At 44.3% G+C, this 15,188-nt stretch overlaps 1 protein-coding gene across 1 annotated transcript in view; it reads left to right on the top strand.

Annotated features, from left to right (window-relative positions):
* The window catches only part of FAM124A (family with sequence similarity 124 member A), a 92,055-nt gene extending 87,037 nt beyond the window's left edge, over nucleotides 1–5,018 (top strand). The window contains exon 4 of the mRNA XM_037527265.2: nucleotides 1,702–5,018. Within this exon, the coding sequence (XP_037383162.1) occupies nucleotides 1,702–2,499 (798 nt within the window). The 3' untranslated portion in view covers nucleotides 2,500–5,018. The remainder of the gene's footprint in view (nucleotides 1–1,701) is intronic.
* Nucleotides 5,019–15,188: the final 10,170 nt, after the last annotated feature.

Genomic DNA, 15,188 nt, shown 5'->3' with positions numbered 1-15,188 from the left:
CAGTTACAATTAAGGACAGCAATGTCCTTAATCGCGGTTCTTCACCTTAAACTCCACCCTTAGAGTGACTTGGGAATTTCAATATGCTGCAGAGACAGAAGGGCAGCAAGAGGATCAGCAAGTCACAGGCACAAACACACATGCACACCCCCACACAGAGTGTGGGGACTGAAGATTAAGAAGAGAATGGGGTATGCTGGGTAGAGGACCCATAGAAATTCCTGAATATCTATATTAGTGGGCCTCCCTGGTGGCGCAGATGTTAAAGACAGCACTATCAAGCTATCGCCAGCCACTGCAACACAAGTTCGATCCCCGAACGGCCAGGGAGGTGACCCACAGGGCACAGCAGACCTCTCCTGTCTCTGCCTCTGTTCCCCTCAGCAGTGTATTTCAGTAGATCCACCTGTTCTGCTCCCCACTCTGTCTCTGGTGAATCCTCTCACCTCCCCTGCAGCTCAGCCAGCCAGCGTCGTGTCTCCCTCAGAGCCCTTGATTGCATTCTCCTGTCTGAGTCATTCTCTTTGTCTTCCATCCTTTGGATGAAACAGAAGTTTCCCATGGTCAAAGACTGAGTCCTCATTAAGTCTCCCCTCCAATATCTGTAGTGGTAATATATATTATATATTACATTATATATTACCGTAATATATATTACCGTAATATATATTGCATTGAACTAAAAATCCCTAAGCAGCTGTGGTTTGTTTCTGTTTAACAGAGAGGCTGGCTGTTGGTTGTGTACAAAGGTCCAGTGTGTGTCTCAGCCTGCTGGCTTCCATATCACCTTAACTTCAGTCAGAACCTCTTATTTAGGGACGCATAAATTAGATGATCCAGACCTTCTGTCCCCAAGTCCATTAGCTAATTGAAAATTTGCATAGTAAGGTAGGCTGGGCACTAAGCTGGACCAAGTAGACAATCAGCAGCAGACCCAGGAGGAAATGTGAATTGGAAAAAATTTCCCTGTTCCATGCAGTAGCAACAGGGCCCTGGTGCTGCAGGGAGGGTGGGGGAGAAGAGGACAGTGAGCGGGTGAGGGTGACACTGCTCCTCCAAGCCCCAGTAGGCCATCTGCAGAGTCAGTCCACAGTCAGCAGCTCCTTTTCCTGTACTTTTTCTGAAATGCAAAATACAGAGAGGAGCAAGTGAACCAGAGCTGACCCCGACAGACCCTCACTGGGCAAAGGCGTACTGCCCTGACCACGGCGCCCCGGGATGGCGACCACGCGGGCACTGCAGGGGGAGGTTGACCTGATCTGAAATGGCCCACTCACAGCCCAGCCTGATGGCGTCCATCCTCTCATCAGTGACATCTCCAGAACCCCGGTGCTTTGGCTGAAGGGAAACAAGCCATACCAGCTTTCTTTTTGCATTAAAGGGTCATTCTTATTTCCTCTGTCATGCTCAGCCTCGACCTCACTCTTGTTGCTAATCTGATGAGCCCCTGTGTCCTGGAAGGATTATTCCCAGCTGCGCCAAGGGGCCTCCTCTCCTCCTAGACTCAGTGGTCTCCAACTGAGAAGTTTGTGGATTGTATCCCTGGACTCTGCTCCCTGTGTCTTTGGTTTAGAGTTCCTGGTAACGTATTAGCTGCTAGAAGTCTCCAGGTATCAGCAAGCAACTTCCATGTTGCATTTAACACCCCCGGGTGGCCCCCCAGTCCTGCGCTAATGCAATATGTGCTCTCTTCCCCCACAGGCACAAAGGGTACACCAGAAGTTTCCTAAACCCAGCAGAGGGCACCACTGCTCAGGGAAGAAACCTCATTCCATGCCTTCTCCAGGTGCTGTCCTACTGAGCAACACTCCTGGCAGTGGCCAGCAGCCCCTGCACAACCGTCCATATTTGGGGCTCAGCCAGACGGGTCTGCCTACTGGGCAGCAGCAGGAAATGACCAGACAAGCCAGCGCCCCTCCCAGCCTTCCCTGGTCTTTCCAGAGAAGCAAGTCCTTGTTTTGTTTGCCTACAGGAGATCCCTCCTCAGCTGTACCACAGTGGTTTTCAAACACAGATAGCCCAGGGCACAGGGCATCAGAGTTGGGGCACAGCCACCCCCTCTCCATCGATGATTTAGAGGGAGCCCAGGAAACAGATGTAGACACAGGCCTGCGACTATCTGCCTCAGACCTCTCTGTGGTCTCTGCGTATTCTGCACCCAGTAGGTTCTGCAGCACCACGGAAGCGCCCCTCCCAACCGAAAGGTGCACCAGCCTCTCGTCAAAGCACAGGGATTCCAGAGAAGGACCGCTGCCTGCTGGGAGCAGGGTGAGCACAGAGTCCTCCTGGGCGTCCCTCCCTTTCTTCACCAAAGGACCTTACAGCTCTTTGGCGACAACTGTTGCTGATCCCCCAGCTTCCAGCGCCTCTTCACTGACAGAGACACCCCCAGAGCTCCCTTGTCATTCTCCCAAGGCTGAGCAGACTGGCAGAGACATCCCACCAGGCCCAGTGTTGTCTGGATCTGGGGACAATGACATGGAAGAATTCTACATCTGAGCACTCTCTACTCCTACTTTTCAGACCTACAGGCTCAGGGCTCATTGCCCCATTGGGGCCTGATGCTGCCATGTCTTCAGCCCCGCTTCCCCAGGTCTGTCTGGAATCTACTGTCTGTTTCACGGAGATTGGTAGTGCATCTGCCATCCACCCATTCTTACCTGAGAGGTGGTCTATTTCTAGGGGCTCTGTGAGAAAATACTGGCATTTTTATGCAAATAAATTTTCAACTAACTTAAGTCATAAAATATATTTTTTGAATATTCACTTCCATTTGAAATATGGTTGAGTGTACTTCATATAATTTTTTGAAATGAAAAGAAAAACTGGGCAATTTTTCACACTGAGAAGGAAAAAGCCAAAATGTTGAATGTGGAAGAGATATTAAGTGGCATGTATGAGATTAATGCACAACCACAGGCACAACGTGCACCTCACTGGGGTCCCCAGTGATATTTACATGACCAGGGAACAGTGGCCTCAGAATTTCCAAGTACTGCTTCTAGAGGGGAAGCCAGCTTGATCCGACAGCTGCAGACTCAGCAGACCACAGTCATACCTCACTTTGCAGCCATGCAGCTTCTGGAAATCTGGATTTACCCAAAAGCGGTAAATAATGCTTCATAAGGATTTAGCATGAGTAACAGACTCTTGGTCAGACTTCTGGACTTGCGTTCCCAAAACTACGTTTTTGTATACCTTCAGCAACACAGTCATCGTAACAAGTGAGGGTCTCCAGAAGACCCATTCCACTACCTGTATTTACCAGGAAAAATGGTTTATAGGAATCACAGATTAACAAGTATTAGACATCCTGTGTAGGTAGACTTAAAAGTCTTTGGTTTTACAAATTGCAATGTAAGAGCTGTAGACAGAGCTATGTAAGTAGCCACACTCGAGACTGCTTTCTCCAGTAGACATGCATCGTCACACACCCTTTCTCATTTTTAAACACACTGTCGTATTTTAACTGGCATTTCAATTGCACAGTTTAGTAAACACTCCCTCTTCTTCAAGCTTTACATGAATTGCTCTTGTGGACACTGGTGTATCGCTAGCTTCCATGAGGGCCTAGGAGCCTTGACTTAAGGAGTTCTAACCCAGCCCTGGCTTCTCCTGCCTGTTGTCTTTTTCTGTCACAGCGTAAGTGGTGTTTAAATCTCACCACTCTCCCACTGCAGCAAAGGTATGTTTACAATCCCTGCCTCAGCAATGCCAAGCACTGGCATCAGGGGCAGTGCCCAGCTGTTCCCTGGATGCTACTTACCGTTGGAGGAGAAAACCAAGGAGTTACCTTGCTTGTTCCTCACTCTGGTGCTCTTTGCCTAAATCACTCATGGCCCAGTTTTTACTCCTCAGGAAGTGCCCAGACACAACCTCAGAATCCTTTCCAACACAGCTTCCAAGTAACCATCAGATTTGAGCTGAAGCCTCCAGATGCTGCCAGCCCTGTCATGGTGACCTTACATCCTGCCCCATACATCCCAGATATTCCAGGTCTCTGGATAATGATATTCTGATTCCATTTAAGTAAATAGAAAATGTGGTCTCTTATAAACCTAGAGCGAGTAAGCAACTTTTACTGAAAAAGGCTAGGTAATACATATTATAGGTTCTACCAGCCATACCGTCTGTGTCACAACTACTAAGCTCTAACATTTCAGTGGGAAAGCAGTCATGGGAGTTATGTAAATGAATGGTTGTGGCTGAGTTCAAATAAAACTTTATTTACAAGAACAGAAAGAGGGCCAGATTTGGCCCAAGGGTAATAGTTTGCCAAGCTTTGTAATAGACTGAGGTTGACTCAAGATTCCAGTCAACAACAAAGGATCTAAGTCAGCAGGCCAAGATAATGGGCTCCACAGTGACTGCAGGACCATGGGGCTCAGAACAGTGAGGAGCTTCTTTCTGAACAGAGGACTCCTAGAAAGCCATTAGGCTGCCCACACCTGACAGATGTGACTCACAGTCAGGACATGATGAAAAGCAACATGCTAAGAGAAAACTAATAAAGAGGTGATGATGCAGTATCCGAAGGACAGTGGTTAAACTCATGAGTATCACAAGCCAATGAGACATAAATGAGGGGACTAACTGCCAAGCAACAGCCCTTCCTGTCTTCATCCTTGATCAGTGCCCTTAGCTTAGTGCACCCGCATGCACCCCTAGGTTTGCTTTAGAACCTGACTGTAATGCTCTCTGGTGGCACCCTTTTTCAGTGATCCACCACCCTCCTGACCCCCGCCAAGTCCAGTCTAGTTTACCAAGCAGAAGGTCCCCAAAGGATGTTAACAGAAAATGCAAGATGCCCCCAAAACACAGGGGAGAAGGAAAAGGAAGTTCCCTACAGACCACATTCAGGTGCCCCCCCATACGCCATGCCATGTGCTCTGTGAGGTGTGTCAGAGCGACACTATTGACAAAACCCTGGCTTACTAGCTTCTGTTTCTGGCTATCATACACTGCATTTTCCTCACCCTGGGGGTGGGGAGGAGGGGAGGGGTGATCCTGACACCCACTGGGTGGATTCTGAATCTTGATGATTATTGTAAAAGATGCTGGTATACTTTAGGTGCTCAATAAATTTGTTCAATTAAAAAACATTGAAGTTGTCCCATAAATTATTTCTCTCCTGGACTAAATTGTGGTGGGGGAAATTTAGATTTGTAGCTCTGGCTTTCTGTCATTATATGAAACCAAATGGGGTCTCCCTGGCCATGCACCCCTTCCCCCTCCTCCCAGAATTGCCCGAGGGATCATATTAGTAAGTGCCTGGACTAGTTAATATCTAACATTCCATCCCTTATTTTCCAAATAAGAGTCCCCCAAATTACTGCTCGCAGTACCACCATGGCCTACCTTGAACGCCACCTGGTATCTGCTTTAAAGACATAATTAATCTGCTAAATCCCACTGAAGTCATCATAGGTTGCCCCAGCTGGGTCACCCATGGAGGTAAATAGACTTGTGATGGTGGGAGGGCTCATGGGACTGTAGAAAACCCCAAGTAAATCAGATGATCAATTCTCCAACAGGTGGGAGGCACCTGAGTAGACTCATAAGATTCCTACAAGACAATTTTAAATGCATAAAACTGAGGAGTGCCTCTCTCTCTGTGGTCCTCAGAACCACATGGATTATCAGATCTGGTCCATAGCCCCAAGTCTCAGTTTCAAGAAAGCAGTGGAAGTGACTACACAGTCACCTGCTCTCTGCCCAGGCCTCACTGCCCCCTGTGCCTAGTCCAGACACAAATGCTCCTCTATGAGTTGTAGGACTCTGAATCTCTGTAATTCTCTGGAAATATAATTGATCAGATACCACAAAAGCTTGAGAAAATAACAGGAGAAATCAACATGATTTTCAAAGGAAACATCTTTTGTCACAATTATAACAAATAGATTCATGAGGGGGTCAAGAACCTGCATTTAAAGATTTTTAGGTAATTACATTCTTCCAGCTTCTACTGAAGGCTTTTTCCTACTCTTGGGCTTAAAAGTTCACTTAAATGGGTCTTTTAAGTGACAGTTTCTCTGAGTGAATGAACATGGCAAACATGAAAGGTAATGTTGGCATATTTGTGTTGGCATGTTGTGTGGGTGCGTGCTTTTTACACTCAATTTCTATATTAGAGATAGTGATTAACTACTGTCCACTGATGAGCTTACAATTAGGAGCAATATATTCATTTTAGGCAGAAGTCACCAGAACATTTGGCAGAGGTGAAAAGGCCCTTTCCCAGTGGCCCCAAAACTTTTTGTTTGTGATGAGTGTTCTACCACCAGTTGACGGAATGGAGAAACAGAGGCCTCTTGGACGTGCGCACACACAAGCACATGCACACACATGCACACACACACACACACACACACACACGGTCTGGTTGGGAGTTGTCCATTCCCATTTAAAACACTGATCTGTAAAGCTGAGCATCTGAAACAAGCCAGCGAGGCCCCCTTAGGTCATCTTTGTCTACTAAACTCAGAGCATTCTGGACTGAAACCAATGCAAATGTGTGTCGCTCAGTCCAAGAAATGGTGGCAGAAACAAAAATACTTTAAGCCAAATCGCATCACTAAAGGTGGCTGTGAGAAAGCTTTGGTGCCACCTGGTGGCCACTGTCCCCAGCAGGGTCAGCAACTGCCCTTTTCATAAAAATGAGCCCACCTGCATAAATATCAAGCCTTACTACTATACTCTGCAGTTCATTGTTTTATTCCTACAAGAAGTACTGAAGCAGCTGAAATTACAATGACAGTAGACAATGCAAGTAGAAGTAGAAAACCAGGACTAAGAGTCTAAATATGCCAATCATAAAGAAAAATGTAATTGCTGTGGATGAATTTCCTAGAAGCCAAAGCAAAAAGAGAAACATGAGTAGCTTAGTAATTCTTATTCATGATTAAAGAATCTGGTGACATTGTCTTATTTCATTGCAATTTAAGGTGCCAGTCATCACCATTCCGCAACAGAGAAGAGGTTTTTGTCAGCACTTCCTCATAAGTGGACTTTGACAAGAGACTTTCTTTTTAAGGTCACTAATTAGGTTCCAGTTGATAGCTTTTTTGATCAAAGGGTGGAATGTACAACACCTGGAGATGATACAGCCACATATTTTGGATGCACCTCCTGAGACATCTTCAGCTGCACTGTGGGTAAAGGGAAATTTTGTCCTTGACTTAAAGCCTAGAGGTTGGCCTCTGGTCTCTTGAGGCCAAATCTAGACCATGACAAGCAGAGAAGAGGTGGTGAGGCCAGCACCTAAGGGGAAGCCAGGGGTTCCTACCCATCCTTCTAGTCCACGTGGGTGAATGGCAGTGCTGCTAGAACTCCTGCGTCCTCATCCATGCTCTGCAGTTTCAAAGCCAGGCCCAATTCCCTAATCTCACCCCCTCTGTCTCCACCCCCCACTAAGAATCTTCAGGTCCTTTGGTAAATTATTAATCCTCTCACCCTACCCTCCACTGAGATTCCCAAGAACTGATAGGAATGCACCTGGGTGCTGCTTTCTTCTTTGCTCTGAGCAGATTTGCTTGTGAGCAATCATGAAACAAGCAGCCACTGGGTCCCAGGGATATGCCAGCAGTGGCCTCAGAGCTGGGTACCTCAAACAGGAAATAACTCTTCACTAAAAATACGTTATGCTCTCCACCTGCATGCTGAAGCTCAGGCTAGTCCAATTCTCTACATCAAGGTCCTGCCATCCACCCAGGCCCAGTGCATACACTGCTTCCCTCAGCAGACTGTCAGGTGATGGCTGCTGGAAGCGCAGCCCCGCCACTATAAAGTGCAAGCATTTGCTTGTCCTTGACTCGGACAGACCCTGTCACCTTAATCTTGTAGATGTTTAGGTACAAGGTTTATTCATCCTGGCAAATTGTAGACCAGTCCACAGTCCAAAATAAAAGTTAAACAAATGAGTGTGCAAGTACGTGTCTGCCTGAGGCACAGCTGCTTGGCTCACCTCACTGGTGCTCCTTTCGTGATAAATCCCCACCTTCAGATCCCTGAGTCCAGGCACCTGACCCCAACAGGCTGCCCAGCTCATGATGAAGCCACTTAAATGTCCTAGAGTGTTGAGAGGGAGAAACTGCTGGGAGAAAACTCACAAGGTGGCTCCCCAGCAAGTCCCTATACATAAGCCCCAAAGGATCATAGATTTTGGTTTCTACTGACTTTTCTAGTCTGTCTATATGAAATTTGTTCTCCCTGTCACGCCCTAGCCTCTAAATTTTTTTTTTCTGGCCTTCAGTCTCCTCCCCCCAGCTCTCACACACTGTGTGTTGCTGAGGCACTCTCTCCACACCCAATTTGTATCCAGATGTGCCCTAGTTTGGAACAAGAGCAAGATGCAGTTGTCACTCTGATCTCTAAAATGTTTCTCATTTTTACAAACATTTGGGGCTAAACATTGAGGGCACTTGATCACAGAACCTTTTCCAACCCAGCATTTACCCACATTTCCCTACAGACATCCCATGTGTACATAACTATTTTTAAACTTTACACCCACAAAACTCTTGGCAAAAGCACAAACTGAACAGAATCCAAACTCAGCTGGCTTAAATTCACGTGTTTGAGAGGAACACTGAAGTGGTGAGAATGTGCTCATTTGCTCTTCAATGTTTGTCAGGTCAGGATTACAGCCTTTTGGGGGAGGGCCGGGGCTCAGGTATTTGACCTGTTCTTTACCTCAGACTAAAAAACATTTCTATTGTTGCTTTTAAAAATGTCCTGCACCCTGGCCATTCTTACCTCCAAAGCTGTGTGGGTAACAGAATAGCAATGGGCTCCTCTCAGGAGGGCTGAGCACCAAGAACCTCTCAGCTGCCACAACACCCTGGAACCTCCCAGACTCTGCTGTTGGCTTTGCATTTTGTCATGTCCATGCACAGGCTGTATGTTAATTACTTATTTTTAAAATGCAATGGAAAACAGCAGACTCTCCAACAGCAGGTTACTGGGAATGTGGTGCGGTAGCCCAGCAATGGATGATCAAGGAGGGGGACGGCCAAAGAGGGGGGGCAATCAGCCTATTCCAAGGGGTGCTACTGGCTCTCTGCCCTCAAAGCTATGGTGTTTCCTCCAAGAACATCGACAGCTTTGTGGCCACCTGAAAGCACGCCGTGAAAACCCTCCTGTAAAATGAAAGATGCTGCAGAAACCCAGGAAGGAGGAAACACAAAAAGGAAGAGGAGCTGGTGGAAGCACTCAAGATCCCACTTTTAAGTCCCTCAGCAGTTTTCCCATATCCTTGGACTAAATAATCACCTGTCTCCAGGCCACAAAGCCCAGCCTGATCTGCCTCCTTCTCTACCAGCTTTGCATCCCACTCCCTCTGCTGCAACTGCACTGCAGCCCCACAGACTTCCTGCAGCTTGTCCAGCAGCCCTGCTCTGCACACGCAGGCCCCTCTGCCCAGCTGTGCTTCTCTCTTCTCTTTGTTCCCATGTCTCTTCTCATCCTTTCAGTCTCAATTTAACTGGCATCTCTTTTTTTTTTTCTTTAAAGATTTATTTATTTATACAAGAACCTGGGTAGAGGCCAGATTTGCGGGAGGGTGAGAGGATTCACGAGAGACAGAGTGGGGAACAGAACAGGCAGACTGACGAAATACACTGCTGAGGGGAGCAGCAGGCAAGACAGGAGAGGTCTGCTGCACCATCTGGCACTCTCGCTGGCTGGCCGGGATCGAACCAGCGCTGCAGAGGCTGCAGGACAGCTTCACAGCACGGCGCTCAATCGCCTGCGCCACCAGGGGAGGCCCTAACTGGCATCTCTTTAAAAGGCCTCCTTGACCATCTGTCTGTATCTATCCCCAAACACACATCCATTCCCACCCCCTCCATTCCTCTTATTCTCCAGCTCAAACTCTGGCCTTTTCTACCGATCACAATTTATAGTTGTCTATTCCTGGTTATCACATTTGTTTCTGGTGCCCTGACTAAAACACCCTCCTTGACGGCAGAGGCTGCCTGATTACATACCATTGTCCTTACGGTCGGCCTGCTGCTCCATAAATATTGTCAAAGGGCTAAATGAGTGAATGCTTGCACAAATGATGAGTATATCAAATATCTGTATGATTTTAGTCCTCAATGCTAGAGTACATGCTCTGTCAGGTCTACAGGTCAGATGGTATCTCCCAAAGCACCTGCCTACAGCTCCCATAAGGAACTCAACCTTCATCTTCAGCAGGGCTCCCACACGCTCCCCAGGGGTCACATAATAATGTGGGCTTGTGCAGTACTGGAAAATCAAGGACGGGACTGGGGTTGTTCCATGGTGGCGGCCTTTGTGGTCAGTGAAGTAAACTCTGGTCTGAGGGAGACAGACAGGCTCTGAGGTCACAAAGCTGTCCATCCCACTGTCCCCAAACCTTCCTGTTACAATAATTTACATAAAAATGATCAAAAACATCCACACCTTTGATTGGTTCACAGTTTACTGTAGAAACTTCCCCCATAATAAGGTCATGGCAACAAACAAATAAGAGTTATCCTGTGTTGCCAGAGCTGTTGGCAGGGGCAGTGAACTCTTCCTGGGAAACCAGGGAAGCTTTCTGGAGGGGCACATGCTCATGTTTGAGCCAGGCAGATGAGTAAAAATTCATGATGCTGGACAAAGGGATAGAGAGTAGCTGCAGTCAAACTGGAAAAGTTGAAAAATAATTAATGCCATTCTAACTTTGGAAAAAGAATGTCCAGTGAAAAAAAATGGCCTCAACAATCATTGTCAATAGACACTGATCAAAACTACCTTGGCTGTTGACCTGACCGTCAGAGAATGGTTGCAGAGGTCTCTGCTTAATATAGGAAATTGGACACAGGCATAAATCAGGTATTAACATTGCCTTTCTCAGAGAGTCCTCTTAAATCAACAGGCCACCCAAAGTACCCACCAAAAGCACATACTATCACAGGGAGGCCAGAACAACACGCATGCACTTAATAATGGGTATGGTTATCTTGAGAATAGATCAAATTTATGAGGTTGAGTTGTGTTTTTATATGCTGAGTGTATCCTTGAGAGTACATCAGGCCCTATGGAAACCTGCCCTTTATTGTATATAGAACTAGAAACATTTTACCAGTTGAAATTACTCTAGCTTTATTGCTGTTACCTTGCTTTTATGAGCTACTGTAGACTATATCTATCCTTCAGTTACTAGCATTATGCCCTTGGTCACAAAGAAACCACCTGAAAAATACACTTTATGTTAATAATGATAAACTAAATAGCTGATATTTACTGAGAACTCAGGGGGCAAGGCTTTATGCTAAGTATTTTATACCAAAGTTCTCATTTGCTTTTGAATGGATGAGGTACTTCTCACCATTTTACATGCAAACAGAGAATAAGCAATATCCCTAGATTACACAGCTAGCAAATGGCAAACACTTATTCATTGTTTTAAATAAATTTACTGAGTACTGGGCCTCCCCTGGTGGTGCAGCAATTGAGTGCTGGGTTGCGAGGCTGCCCGCAGCCTCTGCAGCGCCAGTTCGATCCCCCGCCACCAGCGAGGGTCCCACACACAAAAAAAAAATTTACTGAGCACTGTTAAGTTACATCAGAGTATGTGAACTTTTCTACAAAAAAAAAAAATATTTAGAAGAGTTAGGTGTGTGACAAGTGATATGAACACTCTTGTAGAGAATTAGGGGCTCAATCCTGGAAAAGCAATAACAACTGAGCTGGGTTTGGAAGAGGGGTACTACTTTAAGAATAAAGTATGAGAGAGCCCTTCCAAGCAGTAAAATTTAAGTCAAGTTTCCCCAAAACAAGATTAATCCAGAAATACCCAGTATCACATTAAATTTTCTTTTACCATCACTTACCATTTTGTTAATAAAATGTTAATGTATTTTATCTACTTATTCACATATTTCATTGTAAGCATAATCCGCAATACTTATTTTTTTTTCCAAATACAATACCTAAATGAATCTGATAGTAAAATTCTGGTTAGTAGCAGATAACTGTTTAAGACTAAATTCAGATTTCAGAATTTATAAGCAGATTCCATTAAAAGTTCTTCTCCTCTTAATTATGGTCATTAATAAAGACTAGTTATAGAGAAAAGCGTCTCCTTTTTAAAAGCAAGGTCCTCAAGTGGGATTTATTCCAGGGAAGCAAGAATGATTCAATGTCTGAAAATAATCAACCTAATTCACCACATCAACAAAATGAGATAAAAGGATACAATCATATCAATAGATGTTGAGAAAGCATAAGATTCAAGATCCAATTATGAAAAATGCTTCAAAAGTGGGACTAGATGGAATATAACTCAACATAATTAAACCCATATATGACAAAACAGCTGACATTCTCAACAGTGAAAAGTTTTCCCTCAAAGATCTGGTATAAGACAAGGATGCCCACTTTCACCACTACTATTCAATATAGTATTGAAAGTCCTAGCTAGAGCATGTAGGCAAGAGAAAGATATCAAAGGAGTCCAAATTGGGACAGAAAAATAAAACTATCGCTATTTGCAGATGATATAAAAATATACATAGAAAACCCTAAAGAATCTACTAAAAAATTAATTGAAACAAATCGGTTTATCTATGTGGCAGTTTACAAAATCAATTGACAAAAATCACTTGTTCTCCTATAATGCAAATGATGAACTAGAAGAGAATAAATCAAGAAAACAATCCCAGTTATAATCACATCAAAAACAATTAAATGTGGGCCTCTATGGTGGTGCAACGGGTTAAGACACAACCTGTGAAGCTGTCCGCAGCCGCTGCAGCACGAGTTCCATCCCTGGCCAGGAAGCTACCCACATGGCACAGCAGACCTCTCCTGTCTTGCCTGCTGCTTCCCTCAGCAGTGTATTTCAGTCGATCTCCCTGTTCTGTTCCCCACTCTGTCTCTGGTGAATCCTCACACTCTCTGTACCTCTGGCCTGTGCCCCAGTTTCTTGTATGCATGAATAAATAAATCTTTAAAAAAATTAAATACCTAGGAGTAAACTTAACAAAGAAGGTGAAGAACCTATACAATGAAAGTTATAACACACTGTTAAAAGAAACAGAAGATACAAAGAAATGGAAAGGTATTCCCTGCTCATGTATTAGAAGAACATCATTAAAATGCCCATCTTACCCAAAGCAACACATAGATTCAATGCAACTCCAATCAGCATTTCAATGGCTTTCAAGCAAATATTATTGAAATTTATATGGAATCATAAAGGACCCCAAATAGCCAAAGCAATCCTGGGAGAAAAAAAAAAAAGAGTAACAGTGGTATCAAACTCTCAGACATCAGACTTCAAGCTAATTAACAAATCAATAGTAGTCAAAATAGTATATTGATGAACAAAAACAGAATACACTAACCAATAAAATAGAATTGAGAGCTCAAAAATAAATCCACATCTATATGGACAGTTAATTTACAGCAAATGAGCCAAGAGTATACACTGGAGAAAACCTCATTAGCAAATGCTGCTGGGAAAACTAGACAGCCACAAGCAAAAGAAGGAAGTTAGACTTTTCCTTCACACCATTCACCAAAATAAATAAAATTAAACACCTCAACATTGATAAAAGACTTGGATGTAGGACCTGAAAGCACCAAATACATAAAAGAAAATGTAGACTAAACATTCCACAATATGGGCTTCAGCGATGTCTTTGTGAATTTGTCTCCAAAAGAGAAACAAAAGATATAAACAAATGGGACTAGATCAATGTCACACATTTGAAAAGTGGTTGATATACAAGGTCTATGAAGAACTCATATAACTCAACAAAAGGAAAACAAATAATCCAATTTAAAAAGGGGTACAGGAGCTAAATGAGCACCTCTCCAAAAAAGACATACAGATGGCCAACAGGTGCATGAAAAAATGCTCAGGATCACTATTGTCAGGGACATGCACATAAAACCACAATGAGAATGGTCCAAATCAAAAAGGCCAGAAACAACAAGTACTGGTGAAGATGTGGAGAGAAAGGAACTCTTTTGGGGGGAATATAGATGGGTGCACTTTTAGGGGGAATATAGATGGGTGTAGTGCCTATGGAAAACAGTAGGGAGATTTTCAAAATGGAGCTACCATATGATCCAGAAATTCCACTCCTAGGTATCTACCCAAAGAACACAAAAACACTCATTTGAAAGAAACCCTGCGCTCTTATGTCCATCGCAGTACTATTTACAACAGCCAAGAAAAGGGAAAAAACAAGTGCCCCAGACAAGTGGGTAAAGATGATGTGGTGTGGATGGTCTCACTCATAGCAGGAATCTAGAAAACCTAAATAAGGGACCAGGAAAAAGAATAACTATAAGAAAGAAAATATCAAAATCAACAAACAACTATGAACCAGAGACACTCTATGGGGGGTGGGGGGCGGGGAAAGGAGGGCTTGGGGTCAAAATAAGGGGGTTGCAATTGTATGGGGAATATAAAAATAAAATTTAAATTAAAAAAAGATGATGTGGTATATACACAATGGAATACTATGGGGCAACAATTATATAAATATATAATATATAAAAATAAATATGTATTTATATTTAAATATTTTAAAAATTAAAAATATATTTGTATAATACACACACATACATATAAATTCTCGCCATTTGTAATAACATGGATGAAAGTGGGCGGGGGGCCTCCCTGGTGGTGCAAGGGGTTAAGACACAACCTATAAAGCTATCCTCAGCCACTGCAGCATGAGTTCGATCCCTGGCCAGGGAGATACTCACATGGCGCAGCAGACCTCTCCTGACTTGCCTACTGCTCCCCTCAGCAGTGTATTTCAGTCAGTCCACCTGTTCTGTTCCCCACTCTGTCTCTGGTGAATCCTCTCACTCCCACACACCTCTGGCCTGTACCCCAGTTCTTGTATGTATAAGTAAATATTTAAAAAAAGAAAAAGAAACTGGGGGGGATGATTATGCTTAGTGAAATGAATCAAAAGGAGAAAGACAAATACCAAATGGTGTGTCACACACATGGAATACAAAGAAACTGAACAAAGGGTCAGATAAAACCAAACCAATAATAAACTCTGAATTGAGGCGACTAGAGGAGGATGTAGTGATGGGAGAGAAATGGGGTACAGGGCCTGATGGGCTAAGCTGGAGGTCTTCGGTGCCTTGTGGTGGGGTGGTATGAAAACATGCACCTGAAGGATGTGATCCTATGCCTTTAAATCATATAC

This window comes from Talpa occidentalis, unplaced genomic scaffold (genome assembly GCF_014898055.3).
Source record: "Talpa occidentalis isolate TD23 unplaced genomic scaffold, MPIMG_talOcc4v2.1 talOcc4.5, whole genome shotgun sequence".
Classification (NCBI taxonomy): domain Eukaryota; kingdom Metazoa; phylum Chordata; class Mammalia; order Eulipotyphla; family Talpidae; genus Talpa; species Talpa occidentalis.
Note: the sequence above shows the minus strand (reverse complement) of the source record. Positions and strands in the feature narration are given on the sequence as shown.